The 18,830-nt window shown below is 41.8% G+C and overlaps 2 protein-coding genes and 1 long non-coding RNA gene across 4 annotated transcripts; 2 read left to right on the top strand and 1 right to left on the bottom strand.

Moving 5' to 3' along the window:
* The first annotated feature begins 5,946 nt into the window (after positions 1-5,946).
* On the top strand, positions 5,947-9,560 carry LOC142660273 (uncharacterized). 2 transcript variants are annotated; one of them, XR_012850442.1, is made up of 4 exons: positions 5,947-6,609; positions 8,559-8,638; positions 8,724-8,834; positions 9,019-9,560. It is a non-coding gene; the product is annotated as an uncharacterized LOC142660273 (long non-coding RNA). The 2 variants fall into 2 exon arrangements; XR_012850441.1 differs by lacking the exon at positions 5,947-6,609 and having other exon boundaries at positions 7,967-8,638.
* Positions 9,561-13,476: 3,916 nt separating this feature from the next.
* LOC142660272 (uncharacterized) lies at positions 13,477-15,390 on the bottom strand. Its single transcript, XM_075836862.1, has 3 exons — positions 14,744-15,390; positions 14,258-14,421; positions 13,477-13,562 (listed from the first exon to the last, which is right to left on the bottom strand). Exons 1-2 carry the CDS (start codon positions 15,381-15,383, stop codon positions 14,387-14,389), a joined length of 675 nt encoding a protein of 224 aa, XP_075692977.1. The 5' UTR covers positions 15,384-15,390; the 3' UTR covers positions 13,477-13,562; positions 14,258-14,386.
* Positions 15,391-15,776: 386 nt separating this feature from the next.
* On the top strand, positions 15,777-18,337 carry LOC142660271 (uncharacterized). Its single transcript, XM_075836861.1, has 3 exons — positions 15,777-17,070; positions 17,393-17,556; positions 18,252-18,337. Exons 1-2 carry the CDS (start codon positions 15,990-15,992, stop codon positions 17,425-17,427), a joined length of 1,116 nt encoding a protein of 371 aa, XP_075692976.1. The 5' UTR covers positions 15,777-15,989; the 3' UTR covers positions 17,428-17,556; positions 18,252-18,337.
* The last annotated feature ends 493 nt before the right edge of the window (positions 18,338-18,830 follow it).

The raw sequence follows: 18,830 nt of genomic DNA, 5'->3' as shown, positions 1-18,830 counted from the left end.
GTCATCACAAATAATTTTTTGATATGTTAAAGATGTTAGTGCTTTAATAAAAACGTTTATATTCATTTGTGTTCTACTGTTTCTTATTTTTACACTTTTTCTTCCCTATGGGGGCTGCCATTTTTGTTCCATTTCTGTGTCGATTAACGACACACACAGACATGGAATACGGCAGCCACAGTCCCATAGGGACTGCGAACGGCTCCCGTCCCATTGACTGCCGTGTACGGCGTCTGTGTGGGAACTGCGCATGCGCCGCTCCCACACAGTCCTATTCGAAATTGGCGCCGGAAGTCGCGGCCACACAGTAATATTACTACTTCCGGTCGCGGCTTCCGGACTTGTGCACATGGAACAGCGGCAGCAAAGGGAGCGGACGGGCCGGAGGGAGCCGCGGCGGCAGGAGCAGGTAAGAGATTTCAATGTATGTTAGTGTTTGTGTGTGTTTACTACTGTATGTAAACCTACTACTGTGGGTTACCTCAAAAAATGGCGACACACAGTGTAGGAGGTTAAACCTTTCAAACCCCTCGTTTATCCCGGCACTAGCCAGGATAAAGGAGGGGGGGATGCTGAGAGCTCACTAGAGCGAGGGCTTTTAACCCAATGTTGCAATGCTGCAATTTTGGGAACTAGCTCCATCTAGTGACCAAAAATGGGTAGTATTATAAATTAGAAAAAATTTATATTTCCTGACTCGCGAAAAAAATTTGAACAATGTTTAATCACCCACACACTAAATGTTTAATTTTTAAAAAAAAAACATGTTTTTCTGGCAACACATTCCCTTTTAGTATAAATAAAATGTGAGATTGCCCTGGGAGGAATTTTAGAACCCTGAAGAATGTAGGTTGGGTGTGCCTCATGCACACAAACTTATTTTTTTCCTCCCATAAATACGGGTTCTTGGACATGCACGCACATTTTTGCTGCAAAGTTGCACTGCACTAATCGGCAGCACTTCTCTCTATCAGTGCAGGATAGAGAGGACAGCCCTTTCCGCAGTAAAAGTAAAAAAATGCATACTTACCCGGCCGTTGTCTTGGTGACACGTCCCTCTTTCAACTTCCAGCCCGACATCCCTGGATCATGTGGCAGTCTGACCGCTGCAGCCTGTGAGGCTGGACTGGAGGAAGAAACTGAGTTCAGGGTAAGTATGAATGTTTTTTAAAAAAAAAACAGTTGATCTATATTGTGATCGGTAGTCACTGTCCCGGGTGCTGAAAGTTTCTTCTGCTCGTTTCTCTCGGTACCCTGGACTGGGACTATCCCCTGACATTGCCTAGCAATGCTCCCATAATTACAGGTACACATGCACACGTGGGCCTGCTCGTGCTGTAATTACAACGTGAAATAGGACATGGTCTATATTTTTCTAACGGCATGCGCACCAGAGGAACAGACGCACACCTTACCTACAGTGCAGCCGGTTGTTATAATGGTACCTGGTATCGCCCTACAAACCAGCTTCTCTACTGTGTGACTCTGAACTGCATCTGCGCAGCAGGTGTCCTATGCCCTGTAGCTGCTGTGTTCCATCTTTGTGTCAAGAGACAAATACAAAGATGAAATAAAACATGGCAGCCCCCAGTACAGTAAGCGTCAATAAAAATTTGTGAAAAATGTGTCAATATATTTTATTAAATAAAACAAAAAATGGCACTATCCCTTAACACCTTCCCGGCATGCGCCGTACATGTACGGCGCTGTCGGGAGGTGCTTCCTGCAAAGCGCCGTATATGTACGGCGCAGTGATGGTGCGGGCTCAGAAGCAAAGCCGGCATCATCACCGTATTATACAGCTGGCACCCTCCTGTAACTGCCAGGACCGGAGCTACGCTCCAATCCGGCAGATTAACCCCTCAGATGCTGCACTCAATAGAGCGCAGCATCTGATAGGTTTTCACCTGATCGGCAACCCAGTGATGCAATCGCTGGGTTGCTGTGGCAATCGGGTGCCAGAAAATGGCGTCCGAGTCTGCCTTGTACTGGAGCCTGCGGCGTGTCCTCATAGGCTTGCTGTCAGTGAATAACTGACCGCTAATACACTGCACTACGTCTGTAATGCAGTGTATTCGAGTAGCGATCGGGGCATCAGGCCCTCATGTCCCCTAGTGGGACAAGTCAGAAAAGTAAAAAAAAGTTAATGTGGTAAAACAATAAAAACACACATTTCAAATAAAATAAAGCTAAACTGACACTTCCCATAGTAAGTCTTATTATGGGAAAAACCGTAAAAATTAAAAAAAACTATACATAATTTGTATCAGTGTCTAACGACCCAAACTACAAAACTATTATGTAATTTATCCCGCACGGTGAACGCCGTAAAAAAACAAACATGAAAAACAACGCCAGAATCTGTTTTTAGGTCACATCTCCTTCCAAAAAATGCTATAAAAAGTGATCAAAAAGTCACTTACTCCAAAATAATACTAATAAAAACGACAATCCGTCCCGCAAAAAATAATCCCTGACACAGCTTTGTGCACACAAAAATAATAAAGTTATGGGTCTTAGAATATGGCGACACAGAAAACAAATGATTTTATAAAAAAGTGATTATATTGTGCAGAAGCTGCAATACATTAAACTATACATAATTGGTATCGCCACGTACGTAACGACCCAAACTACAAAACTATTATGTAATTTATCCCGCACGGTGAACACCGTAAAAAAAAAAACACATGAAAAACAACGCCAGAATATTTGTTTTTAGGTCACATCTCCTTCCAAAAAATGCTATAAAAAGTGATCAGTCACATTTACTCAAATAGTACTAATAAAAAACGACAATCCGTCCTGCAAAAAATAATCCCTGACACCGCTTTGTGCACGCAAAAATAATTAAGTTATGGGTTTTACAATGTCGACACAGAAAACAAATGATTTTATAAAAAAAAGTGATTTTATTGTGCATAAGCTGCAATACATAAAAAAAAACTATATAAATTTGGCATCGCCGTAATCGTATCGACCATCAGAATAAAGCGAACATGTTATTTAGGGCACACTGTGGATGCCGATAAAAAATTAAAAAAAACCTATTCCAGAATTGCTTGTTTTTGGTAATTTCCTTTACCAAAAAATGAAATAAGTGATCAAAAAGTCGTATGTGTTCTAAAATGGTACCAATAAAATCTACAGCCCGTCTCGCAAAAAACAAGCCCGCACACCGCTCAATCAACTGAAAAACAAAAAAGTTATGGCACTAGTAATGCGGTGATGAAAAAAACATCTCCATGCGCAGGCCGGAGGGGAACATTCCTTCAGTTTCAGGGCCATAGTATTTAGGAACTAGGAAAGGGAAGGGACATCGCACATCCGCTGGAAGCGAGGGCGCCCGTATTATACCAGCGCAAAACTTTCCCAGTAATATTTCCCAAACTACGATGGGAAAAAGTCCCCAAAAGCTGCAGAGTGTTACAGAAGGGGGATAAGAAAGAAAACCGTTTATCAGTGTGACACCGGCCTGCGCATAACGGATCGCTTCACAGCGTAACACACACCTATGGAGAATTGTATTATTTACCCCATTATTATACCCTCTTATTATGCCCTGATGTACTCTGCACAGATTACATATACCCTGATATACGCCGCACAGATTACATATGCCACCACATTATAAGCGGAAATACCAGCAAAACTCAAACAAAACTACCAAGCAAAATCCATGCTCAAAATGGCGGTCTATTCCTTCTTAGCCCTACAGCGTGCCCAAACAGCAATTTATGGCCACAAGTAAGGCATTACCATACCCTGGAGAACCCGCTTAACAATTTATGGGGTAAGATTCTCTAGGGGCACAACATCTTGTGCGGTGAATGGGCAGATCAGTGGAAAAATTGCAATTTTCACTTTGCACAATCCACTGCGTATTCATTTCTGAAAAACACCTGTGGAGTCTAAATTCTCACTACACCCCTTGATAAATGCCTTTAGGGGTGTCGTTTCTAAAACGGGGTCACTTTTGTTTGGTACATCAGGGGTTTTGCAAATGCAACATGGCGTCCGCAAACCATTCCAGAAAAATCTACGCTCCAAAAGATAAATACCGCTCCTTTTCTTCTGAATGCTCCCATATATGTAAACAGCTGATTATAACCACATATAGGGTGTTACCGTACTCGGGAGAAATTACTTTACAAATGTTGGGGGGCTTTTTCTTCTCTATTCCTTGTAAAAATGAAAAATGTTGATCTAAAACTACATCGTGTTGGAAAAAAAAATTATTTTTCATTTTCGTAGCTTAATTCTAATTCAGCAAAAAACCTTTGGGATCAAAATTTTCACTATACCCCTAGATGATTCCTCAGGGGGTGCAGTTTCCCAAATGGAGTCAAATTTGGGGTGTTTCCACTGTACTAGTACTACAGGGGCTCAGCAAATGTGACATGGCGCCCAGAAACCATTTCCTTGTGGAAATGAAAAAAAAATACGTAAACCTACATTTTATTTGAAAAAATGTAGATTTTCATTTTTACGGCCTACTTCCAATAAGTTCTGTAAAACACCTGTGGGGTCAAACTGCTCACTGTACCCCTAGATAATTTCCTCATGGGGTGTTGTTTCCAAAATGGGGTCACTTGTTGGGGGTTTCCACTGTTTTGTCCCCTCAGGAGCTTTGCAAATGTGACATGGCCTCCGCAAACCATTCCTGCTAAATTTGAGTTCCAAAAGCCAAATGGCGCTCTTTCCCTTCTCAGCCTTGCCGTGTCTCCAAACAGCCGTTTATTACCACATGTGGGGTATTGTTTTACTCGGGAGAAATTTCTTTACAAATTTTATGGTGCTTTTTCTCCTTTAGTCCTTGTGGAAATGAAAAAAAAATGAGCTAAACCTACATTTTATTTGAAAAAATGTAGATTTTCATTTTCATGGCCTAGTTCCAAAAATTTTTGCAAAAAAACTGGCCGGTCAAAATGCTTGCTATACCCCTAGATAAATTCCTCGAGGGGTGTAGTTTCCCAAATGGGGTCACTTTTGGGGGGTTTCCACTGTTTTAGTTCCACAAGACCTGTTCAAAGCTGACATGGTGCCTAAAATATATTCTAATAAAAAGGAGAACCAAAATCCACTAGGTGCTCCTTTGCTTCGGAGGCAGGTGCTTCAGTCCAGTAGCATACTAGAGCCACATGTGGGATATTTCCTAAAACTGCAGAACCTGGGCAATAAATATTGAGTTGCATTTCTTGGGTAAAACATTCTGTGGTACAAAAAAATGGATTCAAAATGAATTTCTGGGAAAAAATAATTAACTTTGTAAATTTCACCTCTACTTTGCCTTAATTCCTGCGCAATGTCTAAAGGGTTAAGAAACTTTCTAAATGCTGTTTTGAATACTTTGAGGGGTGCAGTTTTTAAAATGTGGTGACTTATTGGGGGTTTCAATATCTAAGGACCTCAAAGCCACTTCACAACTGAACTGGCCCCTGTAAAAATAGCATTTTGAAATTTTCTTGGAAATGTGAGAAATTGCTGCTAAAGTTCTAAGCCTTGTAACGTCCTAGAAAAATAAAATGATGTTCAAAAAACAATGCCAATCTAAAGTAGACATATGGGGGATGTTAGTTAGCAACATTTTTGTGTGGTATAACTGCCTGTCTTACAAGCAGATACATTTAAATTGAGAAAAATGCTAATTTTTGCAATTTTTCGCTAAATTTTGGTGTTTTTCACAATTAAATACTGAATGTATCGGGCAAATTTTGCCAGTAACATAAAGTCCAATGTGTACGAGAAAACAATCTCAGAATCACTTGGATAGGTAAAAGCATTCCGGAGTTATTACCACATAAAGTGAAACATGTCAGATTTGAAAAATGAGGCTCTGTTAGGAAGGTCAAAAGCGGCCAAAGAGGGAAGGGGTTAAAGGGAATGTGTTGCCTGAAAAACATGTTTTTTTTATTTAAATTAAACATTTAGTGTGTAGGTGATTAAACATTGTTCCAATTTTTTTTATTTTTTTCACGAGTCAGGAAATATTATAAATTGGATTCAATTTTATAGTATTTACCATTTCTGGTCACTAGATGGAGCCATTCCCAAAATTGCAGCATTGCATGTGGTAAAGCAACCACATAGCTTTTCTGCTGCAAATTTTGGGAAAAGTGACTCGCTCTAGTGAGCTCACAGAATCCCCCCTCCCTTATCCTGGCAAGTGCCAGGAGAGGGAGGGGTTTCAATGTCTTCAAACCTCCTTACATTGTGTGCCGCCATTTTCAAAGCGACTACACAGTGGAAGGAGGTTGTACTGCGAGCATACCTGCGAGGAGACGCTCTGAGGAGGACCAGGACCATCGAGGCGGACCAGGACCATCGAGGCGGACCAGGACCATCGAGGCGGACCAGGACCATCGAGGCGGACCAGGACCAGCGAGGAGACACTTCGAGGACGAGGAAGGACGAGGTGTACCAGTGTGTCGGACGTGGAAGGACGAGCGAGGCGACGGAGGACGAGCAGCGAGTCGGGCGAGGAGGACAAGGAAGGACGAGGTGTTCCAGTGAGTCGGACGAGCGAGGCGACGGAGGAGGACGAGCGAGGCGACGGAGGAGGACGAGCGAGGCGACGGAGGAGGACCACCGTGGGGGAACAGCGAGGCGGTAAGTAACGCCGAAATAGGCATCATGTGTGGCATCATATACGGGAGGCCTGTGTCGGCATATACGGGAGCCCTGTGTCGGCATATATACGGGAGGCCTGTGCCATCATACGGGAGGCCTGTGGCATCATATCATGGAGGCATATCAGGGAGGCCTGTGACATATCATGGAGGCCTGTGTCATATAGGGGAGGTCTGTGGCATCATATCAGGGAGGCCTGTGGCATCATATACGGGAGGCCTGTGTCAGCATATCATGGAGGCCTGTGGCAGCAAAAGCAGTGTGTCATCATTTCCAGTGTGGCAGCATTTCCGGTGTGGCAGCATTTCCGGTGTGGCAGCATTTCCGATGTGGCAGCATTTACGGTGTGGCAGCAGTTACGATGTGGCAGCAGTTACGGTGTGGCAGCGTATACTTTGTGGCAGCGTATACTTTGTGGCAGCGTATACGTTGTGGCAGCGTATAGGTTGTGGCAGCGTATAGGTTGTGGCAGCGTATAGGTTGTGGCAGCGTATAGGTTGTGGCATCATACCATTGGAGGGCAGTGGCAGCATTTCCGGTGTGGCAGCATTTCCGGTGTGGCAGCATTTCCGATGTGGCAGCATTTACGGTGTGGCAGCAGTTACGATGTGGCAGCAGTTACGGTGTGGCAGCGTATACTTTGTGGCAGCGTATACTTTGTGGCAGCGTATACGTTGTGGCAGCGTATAGGTTGTGGCAGCGTATAGGTTGTGGCAGCGTATAGGTTGTGGCAGCGTATAGGTTGTGGCATCATACCATTGGAGGGCAGTGGCAGCATTTACAGTGTGGCAGCATTTACGGTGTGGCAGCAGTTACGATGTGGCAGCAGTTACGGTGTGGCAGCGTATACGGTGTGGCAGCGTATAGGTTGTGGCATCATACCATTGGAGGGCAGTGGCAGCATTTAGAGTGTGGCAGCATTTAGAGTGTGGCAGCATTTAGAGTGTGGCAGCATTTAGAGTGTGGCAGCATTTAGAGTGTGGCAGCATTTAGAGTGTGGCAGCAGTTCCGGTGTGGCAGCAGTTCCGGTGTGGCAGCAGTTCCGGTGTGGCAGCGTATACTTTGTGGCAGCGTATACTTTGTGGCAGCGTATAGGTTGTGGCAGCGTATAGGTTGTGGCAGCGTATACGTTGTGGCATCATACCATTGGAGGGCAGTGGCAGCATTTACAGTGTGGCAGCATTTCCGATGTGGCAGCATTTATGGTGTGGCAGCAGTTACGATGTGGCAGCAGTTACGGTGTGGCAGCGTATACTTTGTGGCAGCGTATACGTTGTGGCAGCGTATACGTTGTGGCAGCGTATACGTTGTGGCAGCGTATACGGTGTGGCAGCGTATACGTTGTGGCAGCGTATAGGTTGTGGCAGCGTATACGTTGTGGCATCATACCATTGGAGGCCTGTGTCATCATACCAAGGGAGGGCTGTGGCAGCATTTAGAGTGTGGCAGCATTTAGAGTGTGGCAGCATTTAGAGTGTGGCAGCATTTAGAGTGTGGCAGCATTTAGAGTGTGGCAGCATTTAGAGTGTGGCAGCATTTAGAGTGTGTCAACATTTACGGTCTGCCAGCATTTACAGTGTGGCAGCATTTAGAGTGTGGCAGCATTTAGAGTGTGGCAGCATTTAGAGTGTGGCAGCATTTAGAGTGTGGCAGCATTTAGAGTGTGGCAGCATTTAGAGTGTGGCAGCATTTAGAGTGGCAGCATTTAGAGTGTGGCAGCATTTACGGTCTGGCAGCATTTACAGTGTGGCAGCATTTACAGTGTGGCAGCATTTACAGTGTGGCAGCATTTACAGTGTGGCAGCATTTACAGTGTGGCAGCATTTACAGTGTGGCAGCATTTAGAGTGTGGCAGCATTTAGAGTGTGGCAGCTATTTGTACATCACTTTATCTAATCCCACAATGTGTGTGATTTTTTGAACTGCAGTTTACCAGGAGGAGAGGGAGCGCGCCAGTGAAAACACAACCGTGAGGAGTGTATTCGAGGAGCATAGATACTTTGAACAGGTGCGGGAGCAAGGGGACTACCCCAAACGTACAATAATTGCTAATTATGGTCTTTTATATATATATATTCTAATTTTTTTAATAGGAGGCAAAGCAGCGCGATCAGATACAGACGACGACAGCAGCAACCGGAGCGGATTACCACCGTGGAGACGAACAGGCCATTCTGAGCAGCATAAGTAACGAATTATAGAAAGTAAGTAAGCCCTAACATAGGGAGTTCATATAAACATACATGACACACAAGTTCACCAGAGGAGCCAAACTATGCAGAGTGATCAGACAGGGATGTCATTCTTCCAAAGCGACCATGTTGCGCATAGTGCAACGCTTGAAGTTGATCAATCCATTGATACATTTTTTATTTTATTCTTCTTTAGGAAATATAACTTTGACATGCCGCATGATTGGCTGAAACGTTCTGTAATACAATGTGAAGGTACGGTGGTATTATGTGACAAAGCAAGGTGTTTTCACCTGCTGCTAAAGGTCCGGTCGGATGATGAGATGAGAAAAAAAAGTTGTTTTCATCTGCTGATGAAGGTCCAGTTGGATGATGTGACAAAGCAAGGTGTTTTCACCTGCTGCTAAAGGCTCCGGTTTGATGATGAGATGAGAAAAAAAAGGTGTTTTCATCTGCTGGTGAAGGTCCAGAAACATGATGTGACGAAGCAAGGTTTTTTCATCTGCTGATAACTTCTTTGTGATTGTCGTTGACATCTGTGTCTTTTCAATGTAAATCTCTTTTACTGTTTCGTCTTCCAATTTCTACTTTTATATGTTGGTCCCTATCCGTCAATGTTGACTTTTTACCTGAACTCTTTTTTTGTGACTATGTAACAAAAACTTTTTTGGTTCTGCATGTAAATTTTATATTTGTGTTTATGATGGAACACTTCTTCTGTGTTACTTTGGAAGGCAGTTATGGCTTCATCAATAAAAAACATTTGGTTTATAAATGCTATTCTCTTTAATTCACTGTCTCTATTACATAAAAAAAAAAAAGAAAAATTGGGTTGGTCACACAAAAAAGCTATCCTCAAACATTGACATGGTGAAACTGTCTGGCACTGAGATCATTGACGGTTTTACAATGATCGTCTAAAACGACACACAATTTTGTGCATTGGTCAACCGTAAATTACCAGTGCCAAACAGTTACCTATAAACAATGTAACATGTTGAATACTCACTTCTCCACATGACAATCTACAACACACCATAGGCCACATTTGTGTGATAAACAAGGGTGACTTTGCACGCGGTGACCCAAGAACTTCCACAAATCTGATGTTATGTCTTCAAAAACACGCTGTGGTTAATATAATTTTATACAAACTCACAAGTTAGAATCTTGCACTTACAAAAGACAAACTCACACATCTAAATTGGAATTGTAAGTATGGTAGTACACAAATATACCTCATTCGGGGTATCAACTCTCTTGATGTAATCCCTCGTTATTACCGTAATGATCTTTTCTCATGCCATAATATTTACATTTACTTTTTTGATAGAAATGCTGTCGTGCATTGTCTCTGGTTGTGACAGTCGGTCTAATCGAGCTACTTACTCTCAAGGAGTGATCCTGCATGTTTTTCCAGGCAACATTGACAAGATTAAAGTTTGGCTCCAACAGGCCAGACAATCGTTGGAGAATCTAGATGCACTCTCACAAAGAATTTTGGATGGGAAAAAACAAGATTTATTTAGACTATGTTCAAAACACTTTGCAGAAGACTGTTATGTTTTTAAGTCGGAAAAGAAGATACGATGGCTGAAGGAAAGTGCAATTCCCACTATATTCCCTTATCAGGAAACAGAGTGTCCACCATCTAAACGGAAACGTACAGAACATGAACACAGTTATTCTTGTGCAACACAATGCATGCAATTGCCTTTGGCTACTACATCCACCAACAGAATTACATACGCTTCGACCGGTACCTCAATGCTAACGTCAATGTCCAAAGTCATGGGAGTGAAACATGTAAAAATTGGTGTCAAGAGAAAATTTTTTGAAAGAAATGCAGCAACAAACACCCGACAGACGACATTGGCAACGAGAGCCACCAACACACCTTTCAAAAGCAAAAGAGATGCAAGCACTCAATCACACATCTTCACAGTGGATACAGGATGCCAGTTTCCAGAGGAAGAACTTTCTTTTGATAACCAAATAACAATGAAGTTGGATCATTTTTACCCATCAAAGTTTTCAACCCCCCGCTTACAAAGAAACTGACAAAGAAAAAATGATCGACTTGAGGCACGTGAAGTACAAAAAATATATATACAATCTTTATTGAATAGAGACATGAGACAAGTAAAAAGATGGAAATAAGGATAAGTCACACAATAAAAAAGGACGTCGCATCAATCATAAATCAGATGTGCTAATTTGGTCAACATGTTGGAAACAATAGGGTATTATGGCAGCGAATAAATAAATAGCAGCATACCTGGCTAAAACACATATATGCATATATTTCGTACAGTAGTGGCGATTTAAGTAAAAAAGAAAATGTATAAACAACGCCAACAGGATACAATAGTATAAAGCAGTTTAGGTGTGCAAAAGCTGGTTTTGAAGTGTAATCAAAGAGTTATAGGCAAAGTTTTGTGCAAGCTGCTGAAGATGGCAAGTATTTGTTCAACATACCAGTAGACATTGTGATGCAAAGATGGGACGTCTACACCCGACGCGCGTTTCGGCACCTGCCTTCGTCCGGGGTTGGGGTCAAGCTACTCGTGCCCACTCTTATATACTGCGCATCCCAGGTGTTATGAGTCAAGAGGAGGAGGTGATATGACCGGATGGAGGATAGGTGGCGTCTGATGCGGGGTACAAAGATGGCGCTGCCCCACTTCCTGTACTGCGTCATCAGAGAGGATGTGGGGCGGCGAGGACTGACCGCGCCCCCCACAGCCTGCTCCAATTAGAGACAGCAGACGGAATGAGCCAGGACCACTCCCCCCCCGAGAGTTTAGTATTTTGTGCTTTCTCAAACTGCATCAGCGCACCCTCTCATCGTGGCTACGTCACCATAAGATGAAGAGAAATGTAGTTAATGGATAATAGGATAAGAGTATGTCTGCACTGATTACCGTGAACAATGGAATGTTGTGTGAGCAGTGAGAGAAAAGGAAGGGAGGGGGAGGGAGGGGGACGGCAGTCATGGTATGCCGTGTGAGTGTAAATAAACTGTGATGACAAGGGAGTGAGAGGAAATGCCCTGATGGATAAGAAGGGTGATAGTAGGAGAAATGTGGTGATATGTGTGTGTGGTGACATAAAGAGGGAATGCATAAGAACAAAGGTGTGAATGAATGAATATAATGAATATATGACGGTCCAGTATTAGTAATAACTAATATATTAATTATGGGACCGATGGTGGTGAATGAAAAAAAGGAAAAAAAGACCCTCAAACATCATGTGAATGTAACATGATAATGAAATAAATAAAGTGAGTGAATAAGAATGAATAAGTGACACAAAGTTGTTATAATATGACAATTAATAAATAAGACCATGACAGAATATTATATTCAATCATCAAAAGCTTTATAAAAACTGGTTAAAAACTTTTAATGTGAATACCAATAGGTGTATAAAAATACAGGGAAAGTGCATTATAAGATACATACTGGAACAATATGTTGTAATATGACATATGTATTAAAAACATAACCACAATGAATGAGTATAATATAAATGTGTCAACGAACAATTCAATGTAATATAAAATATACATACATAGAGGATATGTAGAATTTATTGTAATAATGCAAAATTACATAATAGCGGAACACACAAACATAGCATGCAGGACGATACTAAGGAATTCTTCCTTTGTCCTCTTAGATATGATCCCCTTAGTAACCTCCTCAGATAGACTCAATAGGTGATGCGAAGTTCTAGTTATATGAAAAAAAGAATGGACAAAACGAGAGTAGTTAGTACTATAAAATAACACAAATATAGAAAAGATTAAAAAACCAAGACCCACTGCGGAGTCAATGGTTACAGAAACGGAGCGTAGCTCAGAGATTCATTTAGCCCATGTGGAAACATTGTCCCAAGGGTCCATATCCAGCGAGTCTCGCATTGTGCAAGTTTTTGTTTAATAGCACCTCCTCTCATACCACATGCAATATGGTCGATTCCCCTCACCTTCAATTTTGACGGGTCACTGGAATGGTGCGTTTTGAAATGTCGGGCTACAGGTTTTAGATTTTCCAGATTTTCTGACCTTGATGCTCGCTTTATGTCGGCCATATGCTCTCGTACTCGAACCTTCAGCTCTCTGGAGGTGAGACCAACATAAATTTTTGGGCAAGGGCAGACTGCATAGTATACGACAGCTTTGGTGGTACATGTTATAGGGTGAGTAATATTGAAAATCTTAGTGCCAGAGGCATTAGTAAATGTAGTGGCTTTTTCAATGTTAGGGCACGCGATGCATTGTCCGCAGGGATTGCAACCCCACTTTGGACCCTTGGTCCCGAATGGGTATTTAGTTTTTATTGGGTCATAATGACTTTTCACCAAATGGTCCTTTAAATTCTTGGACCGTCTCGCAGTAATAGTTGGATATTTGGTAATAAATCTATCCAAGGTGGGATCTGTGAGTAATATCGGCCAATAGCGTTTGAAAATTTCTTTCATTTGTGGCCATCGGGAGTGATACCCAGTAATGTATCTTACCTGACTGTGTTTATCTGTCCTTTTCTTGGGAAAAAGCAAGTCGTCTCTGGGGGTACGCTTAGCTCTTTGGTAGGCTTTTTTGATAGATCTCATACTGTATCCCCGTTCTAAAAAACGATTTTTTAGATCCTCTGCCTGCTCTTCAAACAGTAAATCGGACGAGCATATCCTCTTTATCCGCAGAAATTGTCCAATAGGGACTGCTTGAATAGTCTGCGGAGGATGGGAAGAGGAAGAATGTAATAATGCATTTACGGAAGTTTCCTTACGGAAAACATCGCTGTGAAGAAAGCCATTTTCATCCGTAAAAATTTGAACATCCAAAAACTCCAAGAGACTGGGATGAGCTTTATAAGTAAATTTCAGATTTAGAACGTTTGTGTTTAGCCCAGTCATAAAGGAATCCAGGTCAGCCTGTGTGCCCTTCCAGATGACCAAAATGTCATCAATGTAACGGGCCCATAAAAGTACCCGTGCCATTGAGTCACCCCGGTCATCCGAGAAGAGATCCCTTTCCCAGAGGCCAAGGAAGAGGTTGGCGTACGAGGGTGCGCACGCTGCCCCCATGGCTGTACCTTGGAGCTGTAAGTGAAAACTGCCATTAAACACAAAGAAATTATGTGTTAAAATATACTCGAGCATCTGAATGATGAAAGAACAGAGTGGTTTTTCCAAGTCAGACATTGAAAGAAAATATTCAACCGCCCTAATCCCATCTGAATGTTTGATGCTCGTGTAGAGAGATTCTACGTCAATAGTGACAAGGAGCATGTCCCTGTCAATACTGACGCCACTGATTTTCTGTAACAAGTCGGCAGTGTCACGAATGTATGAGGGTAAATTAATGACCAAGTTTTTTAGATGGAAGTCGATAAATTTGCAGATACCCTCAGTCAAACTGCCCCTACCTGAAATGATGGGCCTTCCTGGTGGACTTTTCTCATTTTTATGAATCTTGGGTAGTAAATAAAGGGTTGGTATGGTAGGTTCGTCAATTGAAAGTGCCTTGCATAGTTCCTTTGAAATTATATTTTCTTCTACTGCTTGTGAGAGTTTGGCCTGTAAGTCAGATCTGAAAGATGACAGAGGGTTAAAGGTCAATTTCTTATAACAGTGTTTATCCCGCAGCTGTCTATTTGCCTCTGCCTCATACATATTGCTGGGCCAGACTACCACGTTACCCCCCTTATCTGCGGCCTTGAATACCACGTCATTTATTTTCTGTAATTGTTTCAAACTCTTTCTCTCCATAGGGGTTAGATTATCATATTTGATACTCCTTGGAATGTTCCAAAATTCTTGGGTCACTGACTTAATGAACAGGTCTACCGCCGGGCACAAGCTAAGAGCAGGGAAATTTTTAGATTTAATGCGAATGCATGCTGGAACATTACCTGTAGCTTCATCGTTCTTGTGCTCATCCAAAAGATCCTCTAGTGCTTTTAATGCCTGCTGTTCTTCTAACGTTGGAAAATGTTCACTATCCACTGGTTTGTCAAACCATTTTTTGAAGATGAGCGAACGACCAAAGATATGTAGGTCTTTCACTGCTGAAAACATATCAAAGCTAGCGCTTGGTGAAAAAGTTAAACCCTTAGCTATTAATTCTAAATCAATATTGGAAAACACATGTGTTGATAGATTAATTACCTTAGGGCGGCTGCTTTGGTCTCGTACATCAGGTCGCTTTTTGTTAGCCACTTGTCTTTGTGCTAATTTTCTTTTGGGTCGGATATTAAAATTTGATCTATAGGACGTGTTGTCAGTTTCACTCTGAGATGACACAGAGGAGATTGAAGGAGTACGACTCCGGCCTCCTGGGGCCTGATTTCTTCTCCACCTATATACTTTGTTGTTTTGAAAATCCCCAATATCTCTAGAGAATTTTTTTGATTTAACTTCCTGAATATCTTTTTCCCACTCCGCAAATTGTGCATCAAGATTATGTTTAAATTTGGACATGTTATCCATGGACATAAGTGGGAACAGTTGGGCCTGGACACTTTCTATTTCTTCATCCATTGACAATATCATTTTTTGATTGAGGTCAACCAGAAGTTCCATAAATTTCTGGTCTGTAGACGTCCCATCTTTGCATCACAATGTCTACTGGTATGTTGAACAAATACTTGCCATCTTCAGCAGCTTGCACAAAACTTTGCCTATAACTCTTTGATTACACTTCAAAACCAGCTTTTGCACACCTAAACTGCTTTATACTATTGTATCCTGTTGGCGTTGTTTATACATTTTCTTTTTTACTTAAATCGCCACTACTGTACGAAATATATGCATATATGTGTTTTAGCCAGGTATGCTGCTATTTATTTATTCGCTGCCATAATACCCTATTGTTTCCAACATGTTGACCAAATTAGCACATCTGATTTATGATTGATGCGACGTCCTTTTTTATTGTGTGACTTATCCTTATTTCCATCTTTTTACTTGTCTCATGTCTCTATTCAATAAAGATTGTATATATATTTTTTGTACTTCACGTGCCTCAAGTCGATCATTTTTTCTTTGTCAGTTTCTCATGCTAAAACTTTTGATCGACGCACCAAGTGTATCTTGGTCAATACTTAGGATATGATAACGTGCCGCTCACATAACTAGCAACAGTGCTTTACAGTGTAAATGTTGATGCTTCGAGCACTATTATCATCATCATATTCTGTCTGTTGGTATTCTTTTGGTCTATATCTAATTCTTGTCTGTGTTCTCACAGAGTTCAATACCTCGGGTCCTATGGATTATAAAGCCAGGGAATGTGCCTGGCGGTCTCAGATGGAACAGGTCTTCAAGGATGAGTCCCCAATATTTGGTTTTAATGTTTGCAGAAACGTTAGCGAGCTCCAGAATAAATACACAAATTTGTTACATCGCCGTATGAAAGTGTGGTGGAACAAAACTTTTCTGGAAAATTATATCCAGAGAAACCTTGTCCCAAGGGGTCTGAGAATCCAGATTTTCCCATCTTTTCCTATCATTGAAGAGGATTTTATCTCCAAATGGGAAGAGGTCTGTAACCAGGGCTCCAAGAAATTTATGGAACTTCTGGTTGACCTCAATCAAAAAATGATATTGTCAATGGATGAAGAAATAGAAAGTGTCCAGGCCCAACTGTTCCCACTTATGTCCATGGATAACATGTCCAAATTTAAACATAATCTTGATGCACAATTTGCGGAGTGGGAAAAAGATATTCAGGAAGTTAAATCAAAAAAATTCTCTAGAGATATTGGGGATTTTCAAAACAACAAAGTATATAGGTGGAGAAGAAATCAGGCCCCAGGAGGCCGGAGTCGTACTCCTTCAATCTCCTCTGTGTCATCTCAGAGTGAAACTGACAACACGTCCTATAGATCAAATTTTAATATCCGACCCAAAAGAAAATTAGCACAAAGACAAGTGGCTAACAAAAAGCGACCTGATGTACGAGACCAAAGCAGCCGCCCTAAGGTAATTAATCTATCAACACATGTGTTTTCCAATATTGATTTAGAATTAATAGCTAAGGGTTTAACTTTTTCACCAAGCGCTAGCTTTGATATGTTTTCAGCAGTGAAAGACCTACATATCTTTGGTCGTTCGCTCATCTTCAAAAAATGGTTTGACAAACCAGTGGATAGTGAACATTTTCCAACGTTAGAAGAACAGCAGGCATTAAAAGCACTAGAGGATCTTTTGGATGAGCACAAGAACGATGAAGCTACAGGTAATGTTCCAGCATGCATTCGCATTAAATCTAAAAATTTCCCTGCTCTTAGCTTGTGCCCGGCGGTAGACCTGTTCATTAAGTCAGTGACCCAAGAATTTTGGAACATTCCAAGGAGTATCAAATATGATAATCTAACCCCTATGGAGAGAAAGAGTTTGAAACAATTACAGAAAATAAATGACGTGGTATTCAAGGCCGCAGATAAGGGGGGTAACGTGGTAGTCTGGCCCAGCAATATGTATGAGGCAGAGGCAAATAGACAGCTGCGGGATAAACACTGTTATAAGAAATTGACCTTTAACCCTCTGTCATCTTTCAGATCTGACTTACAGGCCAAACTCTCACAAGCAGTAGAAGAAAATATAATTTCAAAGGAACTATGCAAGGCACTTTCAATTGACGAACCTACCATACCAACCCTTTATTTACTACCCAAGATTCATAAAAATGAGAAAAGTCCACCAGGAAGGCCCATCATTTCAGGTAGGGGCAGTTTGACTGAGGGTATCTGCAAATTTATCGACTTCCATCTAAAAAACTTGGTCATTAATTTACCCTCATACATTCGTGACACTGCCGACTTGTTACAGAAAATCAGTGGCGTCAGTATTGACAGGGACATGCTCCTTGTCACTATTGACGTAGAATCTCTCTACACGAGCATCAAACATTCAGATGGGATTAGGGCGGTTGAATATTTTCTTTCAATGTCTGACTTGGAAAAACCACTCTGTTCTTTCATCATTCAGATGCTCGAGTATATTTTAACACATAATTTCTTTGTGTTTAATGGCAGTTTTCACTTACAGCTCCAAGGTACAGCCATGGGGGCAGCGTGCGCACCCTCGTACGCCAACCTCTTCCTTGGCCTCTGGGAAAGGGATCTCTTCTCGGATGACCGGGGTGACTCAATGGCACGGGTACTTTTATGGGCCCGTTACATTGATGACATTTTGGTCATCTGGAAGGGCACACAGGCTGACCTGGATTCCTTTATGACTGGGCTAAACACAAACGTTCTAAATCTGAAATTTACTTATAAAGCTCATCCCAGTCTCTTGGAGTTTTTGGATGTTCAAATTTTTACGGATGAAAATGGCTTTCTTCACAGCGATGTTTTCCGTAAGGAAACTTCCGTAAATGCATTATTACATTCTTCCTCTTCCCATCCTCCGCAGACTATTCAAGCAGTCCCTATTGGACAATTTCTGCGGATAAAGAGGATATGCTCGTCCGATTTACTGTTTGAAGAGCAGGCAGAGGATCTAAAAAATCGTTTTTTAGAACGGGGATACAGTATGAGATCTATCAAAAAAGCCTACCAAAGAGCTAAGCGTACCCCCAGAGACGACTTGCTTTTTCCCAAGAAAAGGACAGATAAACACAGTCAGGTAAGATACATTACTGGGTATCACTCCCGATGGCCACAAATGAAAGAAATTTTCAAACGCTATTGGCCGATATTACTCACAGATCCCACCTTGGATAGATTTATTACCAAATATCCAACTATTACTGCGAGACGGTCCAAGAATTTAAAGGACCATTTGGTGAAAAGTCATTATGACCCAATAAAAACTAAATACCCATTCGGGACCAAGGGTCCAAAGTGGGGTTGCAATCCCTGCGGACAATGCATCGCGTGCCCTAACATTGAAAAAGCCACTACATTTACTAATGCCTCTGGCACTAAGATTTTCAATATTACTCACCCTATAACATGTACCACCAAAGCTGTCGTATACTATGCAGTCTGC

The sequence above is a fragment of the Rhinoderma darwinii genome, chromosome 9 (assembly GCF_050947455.1).
Source record: "Rhinoderma darwinii isolate aRhiDar2 chromosome 9, aRhiDar2.hap1, whole genome shotgun sequence".
Classification (NCBI taxonomy): Eukaryota; Metazoa; Chordata; class Amphibia; order Anura; family Rhinodermatidae; genus Rhinoderma; species Rhinoderma darwinii.
This window is presented reverse-complemented; position numbering and strand designations above follow the sequence as displayed.

Excerpts from the sequence above, each read along its gene's own strand:
- LOC142660272 (XM_075836862.1), bottom strand. The coding sequence starts at position 15,383 with ATGATATTGTCAATGGATGAAGAAATAGAAAGTGTCCAGGCCCAACTG. Across the intron at positions 14,422-14,743 it reads CAAGAACGATGAAGCTACAG|ATCTGACTTACAGGCCAAAC; the intron begins GTAATGTTCCAG and ends GTCATCTTTCAG.
- LOC142660271 (XM_075836861.1), top strand. The coding sequence starts at position 15,990 with ATGTTGATGCTTCGAGCACTATTATCATCATCATATTCTGTCTGTTGG. Across the intron at positions 17,071-17,392 it reads CAAGAACGATGAAGCTACAG|ATCTGACTTACAGGCCAAAC; the intron begins GTAATGTTCCAG and ends GTCATCTTTCAG.